Source organism: Naumovozyma dairenensis, chromosome 8 (assembly GCF_000227115.2).
Source record: "Naumovozyma dairenensis CBS 421 chromosome 8, complete genome".
In the NCBI taxonomy this organism is placed as follows: Eukaryota; Fungi; Ascomycota; class Saccharomycetes; order Saccharomycetales; family Saccharomycetaceae; genus Naumovozyma; species Naumovozyma dairenensis.
In genome coordinates this window covers 617,514-631,284 of record NC_016486.1, presented here as the reverse complement: position 1 = coordinate 631,284, position 13,771 = coordinate 617,514, and the positions used below count along the sequence as shown (strand labels likewise).

General features: G+C 34.9%; 4 protein-coding genes across 4 annotated transcripts; all 4 read right to left on the bottom strand.

The window, feature by feature from the left end:
* Positions 1 to 141: 141 nt before the first annotated feature.
* On the bottom strand, positions 142 to 4,263 carry DRS2 (aminophospholipid-translocating P4-type ATPase DRS2; the record flags this gene model as incomplete). The annotated part of the gene is made up of 1 exon (XM_003671625.1): positions 142 to 4,263. One exon carries the CDS (start codon positions 4,261 to 4,263, stop codon positions 142 to 144), a length of 4,122 nt encoding a protein of 1,373 aa, XP_003671673.1.
* Positions 4,264 to 4,619: 356 nt separating this feature from the next.
* LTE1 (mitotic regulator LTE1) lies at positions 4,620 to 8,834 on the bottom strand (the record flags this gene model as incomplete). The annotated part of the gene is made up of 1 exon (XM_003671624.1): positions 4,620 to 8,834. The coding sequence occupies one exon, from the start codon at positions 8,832 to 8,834 to the stop codon at positions 4,620 to 4,622; it is 4,215 nt and encodes a 1,404-aa protein (XP_003671672.1).
* A 667-nt stretch (positions 8,835 to 9,501) lies between these two features.
* On the bottom strand, positions 9,502 to 11,775 carry PMT2 (dolichyl-phosphate-mannose-protein mannosyltransferase PMT2; the record flags this gene model as incomplete). Its single annotated transcript, XM_003671623.1, has 1 exon — positions 9,502 to 11,775. One exon carries the CDS (start codon positions 11,773 to 11,775, stop codon positions 9,502 to 9,504), a length of 2,274 nt encoding a protein of 757 aa, XP_003671671.1.
* A 582-nt stretch (positions 11,776 to 12,357) lies between these two features.
* On the bottom strand, positions 12,358 to 13,638 carry FUN26 (nucleoside transmembrane transporter FUN26; the record flags this gene model as incomplete). The annotated part of the gene is made up of 1 exon (XM_003671622.1): positions 12,358 to 13,638. The coding sequence occupies one exon, from the start codon at positions 13,636 to 13,638 to the stop codon at positions 12,358 to 12,360; it is 1,281 nt and encodes a 426-aa protein (XP_003671670.1).
* Positions 13,639 to 13,771: the final 133 nt, after the last annotated feature.

The following is a 13,771-nucleotide window of genomic DNA, read 5'->3' as shown; positions in this document are numbered from 1 at the left end:
TCGGAGGAGCAGTATTTATTCCCATTCAATGGTAAAGGTATAGATAATATTCAAAACAATACCATTGAAAGTAATATTATAATTAAACTATATCTTTATTTAAAGTATATGCGAGATCTATTAATGACATTAAAAAATTGCTTATATTTCAAATGAATCTCTGGCTCCAGAATGCCTTATAGGCGGAATATCATCAATTAAGGATGGATGTGTCTCTTCATTATTACCAGTATTTCGATCGTCACTACTGGCTTCATCTGTAAATGGATTAGTAGGAAGTTGGGTGTTGTCAATAATATTAAATGATTCACTAGATGGATTGTTATTCACAACACCCTTATCAGCAAATGGATCAGTAGATGCATCTTGTAGCTCACCATATTTACCCCTTTTCTGTGTGGTATCATACATCCTGATAATTCTCTCTTGTCCACCTTCTTCAGATTGTGAAAATGCAAACCCTCTTTGTTTCTTCATTCTTTGAACTTGTCTTACTTTCCTGATTGCATTTTGGAAATGTTGCACATGTGGACGATAATCACTAATGTTGAACTTTTGCATTTCTTGTACCACATGATAACTTTCTGGTTCATACATTCTTCTATAATATTTCCAAATGAAATCTCTCATCAATGCAAATACAGGTAAAACAATCAAAGTTAACCAAAAAGTACCTGAACCGTAAGTATGCTTTACAATACCAAAATATTCTCTAGATATATTTGCGTATGGGAAAATAGAACCATATATTGGGAAAAATATTAGCCAAAATATAAAGGATCCTGGAATTGCAAACAATGTAAATTTCGTCCATTGGTTTGTTACTAAAGCTGCTTTACCTAAAACAATTAATATGCTTGTTGTGTATATACTTACACCCCAAGTCCAATGATCTGCAAGTTCACCATGCATATTCAAAGCCATACCATAACGATAAAATAACATAGTACCAATAAACACTACACCTGAATGATAAAACCCATTAACAATCCATCCCCAAAATATCGCCACAAGAAAAAATTGTCCCTTTTGTCCCAGTTTATATAGTTGTGGATAACGTTCCAACAGACGACTACTAACAAATTGATCGAAAACACCAATAACAAAAGGTGGGAATACAGTAAAGAAGACATTATAATAACTTAATGTCCATGATTCCATGATTGATTGACCAGAAAATGCATTGGCGAAAACATACCAAAATTGAGTCATGTATAATGCAGTATTCTTGTAAAAGGAATACAAAATTGCCACAGATATTCTTTGATAAGACCATGCACCATGAACAAGTAATAATTTTCTTAAATATTTAAATTGACCAACTGCAATATCTGCTGAACGTGCAGCTTGCATACCTTCCATACCACTGATACCGATACCGACATGCGCAGCTTGAATCATGCTAACATCATTCGCACCATCACCAATAGCTAATAGCAATGAATTTGTCTTCCTCTTCACCATCTTAACAACCAGAGCTTTCTGAAGTGGTGATACCCTACAACACACAACGGATTTACATAATTTTGCAATGGCTAGAAAGTAGTCATCTAAATCAGGTTCTAATGCGTAAGAAAGTGATTTCCCATCAATTACAAGAGCTAAAGTATTCATTTCGTGTTGTGATAACTTATGTTCTTTAAGTGCAGTAATCTTGTCTAACATATTCTGCTTTGTGTCTTCTTTAGTCTCTTCGTTGATAATTAATAAATTCATCTCCTCAGTCAATAAACGACAACTCATACCAATATTGATTGCCGTTTCTTGTTTATCACCAGTCAAGACCCATATTTTTATACCAGCTTCTTGTAACGTATGTATTGTCTTCGGTACTTCATCTTGTAATTTATCTTCAATAGCGGTAGCACCAATAAGAAATAAATTTTGCTCAATTAGGTTGGCAACTTCATCTATTTTTGTAGATCTATCGTCCAAAGTTGTGGCAGCTTCATTATATTTCTTACTCCATTCTTTATACTCGAGCTCCGATATTGTTCTTGTTGCTAAACATAATGTTCTTAGCCCTTCTACCGCATAATCTTCTAAGTGTCTCATCGTAGCTTCTACATATGGGTTGAACTCACTATCCAATCTTTCTAAGATAACAGTATCGGCACCTTTACAAAACAATCTGATGGACCCATCTGGGAACCTGAAAATCGCACTCATTCTCTTTCTTGTTGAATTGAATTCACAAACATTTAAAAGTTCATATGTTTTTTCTTCATTGGAATCTTCTATTAAAATTGTGACAGAACTTGGTTTACGAATGATAAATTTATATCCTAAACTGGCACCACCTTCTACCAATGCACCTTCATCAGGAGATGCGGCTTGATATTTAATAGATCCATCGTTTTGAAATTCAGGGATAACAGTGTGACAAACAGATAATAAAGTTAAGAAATCGTCGATTAGTGGAGATTCATCATCATTAGGATTATTTAGTTTCTTTTTCATATCATCAAAATTTCTATAACCAACTTCAAGGCCGTCTTCCATGGTGACACTTTTACCTTCAGGTATATTTTCAGTATAACAACGGCCAGCTATTGAACATGATTTAAATTCCATAATATTTCTTGTTAATGTACCAGTCTTGTCACTGAATATATATTCAATTTGCCCTAACTCTTCAACCAATGAGGAAGTACGGACAACCGTTGGTGTATCTGTTGGTTCATAATATAAATCAAGATCTGAACCAATCATGTAAGCTTGATAATATTTGATCAACTCAACTGTAACGAATAATGAAATGGGAACTAAATTTGAGAATAGAATCCAAAATGTTAAAAAGTCTTTGAAGAAAAGACCAACTTTATTTACCCCTTCTAGATAAAGGTAAGACATATGATTTGCCTTTGTTGCACTCATTATAACATTACCCAGAGATGAAATCAAAATGAGGACGATCAAAACACCAAATAATGCAATAATTTGCATATTGATAATTCTCTCCACAGCTGTCCTTTTAATCGGGGTGGCTGTCGCATTACGCATTAATTTCGTTTCGTGGCCAGTAAATATGACAAGACCAAATATCCAACCAGTATTCTTTAAAGTGGCACCTCTTAAAATCATTTGTTCTGGGGATAATGGAATCTTTTGATTATTAAATTCCAAAGTACCTTCAAATGTGTATAGACTTGAATTTGGATGTTCTGAATTAACTTTGCCGCCATTCAAAGTAACGATGCTTCTCGAATCCATTAAGTTGGTAGTTTCAATTCTCGATTGTTTAATCTTCAAATTTGTTTCACCATCTAAATTCGCTGTCTCGATATAACATAACCCTTCTGGTTCCGAAGAGGAAAGAACGATTAAATCAGCAGGAATTGCTTCTTCTGAATTGACCTTGATAATATCACCGACTTTGATATCGATCCATCTTCCTGCAACAAAAGTACTTTGAGACTCTGAATAGATTTCTGTTTTCGAGTTATTTAATTCTTTATCAGAGTTGGATCTTTTCATATCTTCAATTATTTCTTTCATGGCAGAAACGCAAAGAACAACCATCAATGTTCCTACTGTTGTATATCTATTCGTTGGTGAAACATGTGGAACTTGTTGAATGGCAGCTGTACACAGAAAAAACAAATTAGCATACTTCGAAAACTCCTGGAACAAAAATTTAGGTAAGAAAGTTGCAACATTATACTTTGTAGTGGAGATATAATTGTCATTGTATCCGTATTTTGCGTTCTCGGCTCTATCATTGATGAATATTTCACGAGGAACGCCAGCTTCATTGACATTAGTTACTTTCTTTCTCAGTATATATTTGTTGAACAGAATTTTAATGTTAAATTGGTTTCTAGAATTTGTATAGCCATCGTCAAAATCATTCTCTGTAACAGCATTGTAATTGTTCATTTCAAAACCTTCAGATTGTGAACGTGCATTCCTTTTAAATGAGAATGCATTTTTTATCTTTGAAAAGGTACCTTCCTTCTTCCCAGATTGAAATAAGTCTGGTTGGTAATTTGACGATGTTTCAAATCTATTATCATTCCATGTGTCAGATTGTTGATCTTGAAAGGGGTTGTCATATATGTCATTCTCTATATCGTCATCATCATTCAAATCAATGACTTCTTCTGGAAACATATGTGGTGCAGCTACATAAGATTCTGTATTGTCTGTCGATGTTATATTTGAAGCTGGATGGCCCATAGAATCGTTTGCAAAATCTATATCAAAAAGGGCAGCATCGTCAGGCTGAGACGTAGTACCTGGTCCTTTCTTGTTTGAAACCATTGTCTACTCGTAACGATAGCAATAAGTCTATACAAATTATTCTAGTTGACCAACCTTTCTTAAATTAATGCCTGAAGTTGACTATTCTTGTATAGTTCAATATTTCAGCAAAAATAGTCCTTCAGTTTCTTCTTTAATGCTCGTGCCACATATTTAATGTCAATGAACATACCCGCGCAAGCCTACAAAGTGCCATGATAGTTACACCGAATACATAAGGTATACAAGAGAAAAGACATAGTTCTAACTTTTTTAAGTATAAAGTCTCCTAGACATAAAATTTTCTATCAGCTAATTAAGTACCATAGTATCATTACAAAGAGACTAAGTTTTCGCTTATATCCATGCATATATTATTAGGGTGCTTGCATTGACATTTGGTCAATTTCACCTCTAGTCAGCGTCGTTATGTAGACGCATTTACTTAATAATTCATGATCCACTTTAAAGTCATAGAATTTAGACCATTGGACTCTCTGAATAAAATTTTTAACAATTTGTACGTTGGTTTGAAATTTGTTGTAATTGATGATCTTATCTTCTACTATCCAATCATGCTTTTGTGAGTTCAAAGATAAATCAGACAAGTAAACAACAATAAATGGAATACAACCTTTCATTGGATCAACTGAATTTAATAAATTCCTGATCGTAGAGTAATTTCCGTGCAAAGATGGAATTTCCTTTAATTTTTCCCAAGTTAATAAATCTCCTGGTTCAATTAATCTCCATGCTTCAGTAAACTTTTGAACTATCGTAGAACTCAATGCTAAAACAATTTCCATCAAAGTATTATAATTTTGGAAGATGCGACAATGTTCAGCTACGTGTATAAACCTTTGAATGGTATTCCGTCTCAATTTCATATCGGTAGTTAAAACAATTTCAGATATAATCCAATCGACCGTCAAATTAAATCTTGAAATCGCCAAGTCAATACCTGAAAGGCTTTCATTTCTAATCAATAGTTGTAACCAACTTGTGACTGGTGGACCTTTGTACTCAATTTTTAGTTCCAATAAGTCTTTCCAATCTATTTCGCAAAGAAGTTCTTCTTCAATTAATGTCATTTGTTCAGCTATTGATAATGAATCATGCATCAAAATAAAGGGAATGTGATGCTGGTGATTAGTGATCTTTAGGCTAATATCTTTGATTTCATAGTTATCAATTAAATCTTGAACTTGTTGTGGTGTTACAGAATTGTTTTCATTAAGCTGACCTGTGCTTATATTACCAGCTTCATCCAAGGTACCGGTAGGCGTTATAGGGATATTCATAATCGTTTGCCGTCTTCTTTCAATCAGCAGTGATCTTCTTTTTTCGATTGGACTCTTTGGAAATGCTGGAATCTTCATAATATTCAAATTTTCAACTTGTTTGATCAACGCCGTTACACTCGGTGTTTCGCCTAACCCGTTTACCTTATTGCCATTTTTTTCATCAGCGTCAGCATCTTCGTATGTACCTTCCAATTTCATCATAGCGATAGCAACAGGATCTTCGTGAATGGAATCATCTGGCATGTTTGCAATGTCATTTAGTTTGTTGTAATCCAGTCCATTGATCTTGTCTACTTTTGCAGGAGTGTTCGTTATCGTCGATGTAATAGTGGAATCTAAATCATTTCCAACATTATTAGCGCTACTGTTATGATTTCCATCTGTATTCAGAAATTTATTTTTCAAAACTTCTACATCTTTCTCTGGAGATGCTATATCAAGACTTTCATCATCATCAGGAGTAAATAGATATTTATTTGCCATACCGTTCGACAAATCAATTTCATTTCCAGTAGCAATATCCTCTGAAATCAAGGATGATGATGGCTTATTAAATTGTTCTCTTAGTGTTAGTGGTTTACCTTTCTGTGGCGACTGATAAAATGAATCTTCATCGTCATCGATAGGATCAAGATTTTCCTCGGTGGAATTTAATGTGCTTCCACCTACAATAGAGTTAATGCTGGGTGTAACAGATAACCTTAAATTACCACGGTAACGCTCGGGACTACTAAACAATCTACTTGTAGCAACACTAGAAGAATGAGAAATTCTCTTCGCTGTTTCCTCCTCTAATTTAACTAGTTCCTGCTCGCTCTCAATTAATGATTTTTCTCGTTCTTCGAAAGTACGATTAGAAATAATATTCGGTGAGGAAGGGAAAGTCTTTCTTTTATGAGATAACGGACCCATCGGATTTCTTGAGATACTTATACGTCCGCTTGCAGGTCTGATAATTGTTTGTGATACAATTTTATTTAACGGCGACAAAGTATCAACTATTTCTTCAGCGCTATCATTTCCGTGGCTAACAGCCACCAGCGACTGTGATTTATTTATTTTCCTCGGACTCATATTGGGCAAGGAAAGTTTTGATGCTTCAAATGTGAACTCTTTTAAATTGTTGTGAGCCTTCTTCTTTTTCAATATTGGCTCTTCATTAGTGTTACTATGATCATTCCTACTAAAAAGTGTCCCATTCAGAGCATCATTTTTGGGTCTTCTAGGACTTTTAAATTGCACAGAAATTGAGGATAGTTTTGAATCATAGCTCACTGTTGAGACAAAAGATTCGTTTTCTTCGAGGTCATAACCTGAAGAATCGTCATTGAAATCAGGTAGCATATTCTTTAAAGGAGAAGAACGATGTGAAGTTCGTAAGGGCTTTGTTGGAGAATAATTGAATTTCGGACCATCTGTGGTAGAGGTAGACTCATCTTGAGGCCCATGGAAAACCAACCTCTGTGGACCGTTGTTACGAGAAAGAGGTGACGTTTCTTTTATTGGTGAATCATCTAAACTTACTCTTGATCTGGTCTTGAAATTAAGAGTACTGGGGCTTCCTAAAATAGGTAAAGAACTTTTTATTCGCCTTCTCTCTAGTGCTGCTAATGACGGTGAATTCAATTGTGCTGTTTGGGTATTTAAAATATTTGATAAAGAAATGACTGACTGGGCAATAGAGCTTACAGTTTGATATAAATCCAAATTATCCATTGCGCTAAAGTCAGTATCTGCAGGTTTCTTTAGTTTTGTATGAGCAGTATTGGCTTCGTTATCATTCTCTATCTCGCTTGATATTATCGCTTCATGTTTCTCACTATCTGCATTTATTTCTATAGTATTTTTATCCACTTTGTTCAACAATTCATTTTGTAAAGTTAGCAGATATTCCACTTCATCAATTGTTCTTGCACTTAAAATATCAAATTTGGATTCCAGCAAATTTGAAAACTGTTCTGAGTCCTTAGTTTTATCAGTTTTCTCTAAAGATGTTATTGATATAACGTATTTAACAAAATTATCAATATCTGGTTGTACATGAGGATTATTTCGTTGTAACAAATGTTTATTATGAGTTTTAGGTTCATTTTTATAGTGACTTGTATGAATATAATTATGGTTGTGATTCTTTTTCCATTTATTAAGAAGACCTAGAGCACTACGGTGTAATAGCGAGGATGAAGTTGTTCCCTGCAAAGATTGTTTGCTATCTTGGATTGACGAAGGTGATTCCGTTTCAATGCCACTAACTTCTGGGAAATACGATGACTTCAATATAAACTCGACTTTTTTAGCAGGTGTTGGGGGTATTATTGCATTTATTGCCGGAGAAGTTGGGTATTCAATATCTTTTATTACTGTTGACATATGATCTAACTTCGATATATGACTAGTTTTAGTGAGATCAGACGTAGTTACTTTCTTTGTTGTATCTTTCAAATCGCCAGAAGCAGATGTGAATGAAGCAATTGATTTGCCAGATGATGTATAAGATGTTCCTTTTGAATTATCTGTAGGAGAGAATAACATGGATGGAGTTGCTTTTTTATTTTTCACATCCGGGAGTTTGAAGTTATCCGATGTTTTATATAATGATAATACACTTCTATTACGGAAATCTGGACTTGAAGTACCTTGTATAGCGTATTGGCTCAGTCGGCTTTCTCTTCTTTTCATCATCTGCAATTGTAATATATCCTTAATCTCAAAAAGTAACCAAGCATCCTTACCAATAGAATTTGGTTCATCGAAGGATACATTGTCCCATGCTAATTTGGATGAATATATCCATGCCTTCTTCAAGTTTATAATCGAACTACGGACAATAGTCGGACAGTTTTGATATAAAGTATTATTGTTTAGGAATTTGATAACTTGTAATCGAAGACTATAATCTTGTAGAAAATCTTGAATGTAATGGTTTAGCAAAGAATGCCTGATAAGTACAAACGTTCTCACTAGGGCAATTTCTCCAATTTTCTTCCTTTCTCCATTGCTAGCATCGTGATCTATAATTTCATTGATACACCACCTGAATCTTGATATTAAGAGCTGATGTAGTTCAATTGGTGAGATAAAGTTCCTATATATCAGAAAAAAATCTGCAAATATCGTATAATCAATTGGGTCTATTGGAGAGGACAGGTAAATTATTAATGCGATGATGTCAGATTGGGATACTATCTTCCTTCTATTTTCCACCCATGTTGATGGTTCCGTATACTTGATAACATTTTCAGAGGGGGTTGGATAATAGTCAGGTTGACTAAATATATCAATATCCATTAGAGGTTAATAAAATGTGGTTTAATAAGCGAATGTAAAGTGGTGCAGCAGGATTGTAATTTTGGTTTTTAATTGGAATATAAATAATTTTGGTAAAAACGATCGATTAGGCAAAAAAGACAGAAAATAAAGTAAGCGAATGTCAAGAAAAATAAGCTGTTTTAAGAATCCTTCGTAAATATGATTACCTTCTATATTTGACCTTGAAGGCGGTGTATGGATTCGGTATTCGGTATAGATATTCAATATTTTGATCGAGATCAAATCGTCAATATTATTATTATCTTAAATCGGAATATTTCACCGTATCTGTTACCCGGTAACAGGAACAGGAATCCGGTTCGAACCTTCCCTCGGGCAATAATATTTTATGACTAATAAGGTCAGAGCTAGTTGAACACGTTTTCTTCGAAGTCTCAGCAGCTTCCGCATATAATTCTGCTTCAATGATTTTGATCGTTTCTAGAAACCATCCATAAAAGAAGGAACAGCTTTGCAGTTTATCAAGTTTTTTTTATTATATTGATGAATGATACATCACTTTAATTCTTATTTTTATAATCTATAATTCTATAGAGTTTGTTTAGTCGTAAAAAAAATATACGTACATTTAATAACAACAATAATGCCGAAGAATAGACGTTTCTTCTTCATAATTTTATTTCATCTAATCAGTTTCAGTTGCGATATTCCAAGTTGGTAACCAGTTCAAATAAGCATAATTCTCCTTTGGACCTTCCATACCGAAAGATATTGGAGAGAAATACCAGAAACAACCAATGACTGAAGTAAATGCAGTCAAATATGCGACTGTCTTTACTAAGCATCCCAATTTGCTTCCGCTGACACGTTTCAAACTAGCATCCAAAACGTATGTAAGGATAATTAACGCGAAATATAGTGCAGGCAAGTAATGATGGACATATGTAACTCTTGACATAATAACAAATGGTGTATAATGTAGACCCCAACCTAATAATGGATAGAACCCACCCATTAAGAATGTATTCAAATCATTAGCATTACGCAAATCAGTGTATTGTCTTTGCCATCTTAATAACAAAATAACAATGAAGGCCATTAAACCAATGATAGCAACAGATGATGCCCAAGTGGAAACTGGAGTACCCAACAAGAAATACTTCACAGTATCGTTACCCCAACCACAGATTCTTAAACCTAGGTATAGAGTAGGCCATTGCCATGCTGAGGAAGCTAAAAGATCATATTTGTCAGCATCTGGAACTAAAGCATTATTAGTAGCCATCATAGCTAAATTCAAATGGATGAAATCCTTAAAGAAGTTTGTCCTTGGGTATTTGAAATCTTCTGGCCTTGGAGGTAAAACGGAATTTTCATGAGTTTCAATATTCCACCATGTTCTCTTATCTCTCTTAAATGGATTTTTCATGCATGCGACTTCCAATTGTTTGAACCCCCATTCTGGTAATTGACTACCTGTTTGAGCCAAATAACAATCCATATCGGGATGATAAAGACGGAAAGATGTAGTCAAAGGGTGTAATTTAGTGGTATTTTCAGAACCTCTTTGATCGACAACTTCAATGATCCAATTATCTCGTTGATCACCAATCTCAGCATCACCATAACCTGAAACTTCCCATTGAGTTTTAGAGATTGGAGCAGCGACTGGATGGCTGTGTAAACTTTTCCCGGTACTCTTGTGAACTAATCTATAAGTGGATTCAGCGAGGACAAATTCCACATCAGTTTCGTTTTCATTCCAATTTGGTAAACCTCTAGCTCTATCGAAGAACCACTCATTATTTGGATCCTTATAACTGTAAGCAGTGACTTGTTGTTGATGAGAACCTTCTGGGTACCCTTGAACATGAGAATGTAATAAAGCGCCACCAAGAGCTTGATTTTTAATGGAGACAGTAGATGAACCGATGGCGACATCACGAGGACCCAATCCGACTTCTGAACCTACTAAATTTGCTTGGAATAATGATGGCATATTTGCATCACCTGATCCTGAGTGGTATAACAGATCGAAATGGATTTTGAAACAACCTAAGAATACTAAGAAGGGAATAATGATTAGACAGGCAATTCTAGCTAACCAATGGAAAATGTAAGTTTTCCAAGACATAGATTTATCACCTAAGAAGTTCCATAAATCCACGACAGTGTAAATTCCGACTAAAGTAATGACGAATAAACCAACCATCTTAACTGAAATGGCACATCCCAGACTGATACCTGTTAGTATCAACCATTTCCACCATTTTCTAGAGAATGGTTTCTTTTTTTGATTATGGAAAATGACGAAACACATATATGATGCCACGGTAAAGAATAATAACATGGAATCCAATAAAATGAATCTCCCCAAAGTGGTGTAAGAATTTTCACAAAGAACTAACACAGTAAAGAACCAAACGGATGGTAAAGAAAATCCAATAGCTTTACCAGTGTAATAAGCTACAGGGACACACATAGCAGAAAACGCAGCATTAAAGATTCTCATCTTGACAAAATCTACATAGTCAGGGTATTTTTCACCTGAATCAAAATCAAAGGATCCATTGTAACCTGCTAAATAGCCTGAAAGTCCCACTAACATCTTACCTAATGGAGGATGAACATCATGATAGAATTCATGTCTTAAATAATATGATCCAAACTTACCGAAATGTGCTTCATCCCAAACGACACGGTCATTGGCGCCGATTTTGTACATTCTGATGAAGATTGCCAACCCGGTAAAGATCAATGGCATTAAGATGGATTCCAAACGTAATAACACATTACATTTCTTCTTTGGTGTAAGGATGGGTTTCACTTTAGATAGATCTTCCTTTTCGTTAAGGATAACTTCTTTGTCTTCGTTGTCACTTGGTATTTCATCTACTTCTTGTCTTAATTTTGCTTTAGATTTTTTCTCTGCAGAGCTAAACCCTGTAGAGGATGACATCTTCGAGGTTTTGTACTAGTGTAGTGTATTCTTGGATGTCTTCGAGCCTTCACTGGGTTTTGTCAAAAACTATGACTAAAACTACTTGCTTCAATTGATGTTGTTGTTTCTTCAATGGTTCATGCAGCTGTAACATTTCAATGCTGCCAGAGGAAGGAAGACCATTATTAACGCTGAACGCAAATGTTAAAAAACGAGCGGGAAATAAACGTGTCGTTATACTTCGCGAAGATCAAAACAAGGCAATCGCGTTACACGTCCCCATAGAAATTTATGGCGTTCGTTCGTTTGGATATGAGTTCTGTGACAGTCCACCGTATTGTGTCAGTAAACCGAATAAATTTGGTTAATTAAGAGGGTCCTCCATCCTTAGTTTAAACATATTTGGGTTGCTACGAAATTAATTGCTAACAGAAAACCAAAATTAACCTCTCAAGAAAACAACTTTAAGACTGGAAAAAAACGTGAGATATATGAGTAGGACACAGACAAGATACGAACTGTTGATGTCACTTTATATAACGTGAATCCCCTGTAAATGATAGTGCTTGAAGTTCATGAAAGGTTGAGAAGAATACATAATTAAATCATAAATACTACCATATAACTCAATATACTACCAGCAGCCAATCCTGTCGCGACGAATATATTTGTAAACCCGCCTGCTGCTTCCTTTTCCTCCTCAGTATCCACAGTTTCTGGAACCTTCATAAAACTAATCGATATGACATGTCCATTCGTCACTCCAAATATAAATTGCAAAAGAATATATCCCATATCGAAAAAGATAGTTCTTGATTTTGTATCTTTGTAATAATGTGCAAAATAGAAAAAAATCGGCACCATAATAATACGCAAATTAGAATAAATGAATATTCTCAAAGGAGTAAAATTGGGATCTCGAAACGTGGGCAGATCAGCAATCACTCTACCGTATAAATCTCCTAAATTCCAAACAGTAAAAATAAGCGGGATATATTGTGAATTGGTTATTGGCAGTCTTGTGACAGATATGGTTGATGCAAACACGGGGAATATCAATGTTACCATGAACGTCATGAAAATTGAACATACGAGCCATTTAAGTTTCTTAAATAAGACATTGAATGGGATTTCCGTTTTGTTTTCTAAATTTGGGGACCCTTCTGCTATTAGTACTAGCTTTTGATCCACATTACTTACTTTGTATAAGCAAATACAAATTATGGATACGATCGCTGTGGTTAGGAAATAGAAAAGTATTCCTCCTGTAGACGATGAAGAGCCATCATTGTCGGGACTGACGAAGGCGACAAATAAAAGTACTACAGATGGTAAAACACCAGCGACCGCTTGTCCCATCACCACACTTTGGCTAAATTCACCACCATAAACGTTCGCAATGGCCATAATACCATTCTGAGTCATGGCAGTGGCAATTGAACTAATTGATACCAATAGCATGATATTTATAAAACTGAACCATAATGGTAGGATATTATGAATCAATGATATTATAGTCAACAGGACAAATGCTATCACTTCCCATACTAGGCCTCTGACGACACGGCGAGAATAACTATGTTGTCGTCTTGCTAACCAAACGTTAAATAGCATAGAAGAGATCGTTGAAGTAGTCATCATGGAACTTGCGAATATTTTTGCCCATATGGTGGTTTCTTTGAATATTATCGTTTTGAAATATAATGATGCGCTAAGGATACAATTCCATGGCCATAGAAGACCAATCCCAACGAATAGGAAGGTAAGGTACCGCAAATCTCGTAATTTTTCTTTCCATGTTGTTAATGTGGGGCTTGATTCTATTTCAGGCTCTAAGACAGGCGGAGTTAAAGGTAATTGTTCATAGACATTTGTAGACATAATATAGTTTGGATGGATATTGCTTCTTTGTGAACCGCTTCATGTCTTACTTATTTTTTTAGATTTAAATATTTATGTTTTACAACTCCAGATTATAGACTATTAGAGTTTCAAAATTTCAACATTAACGTCT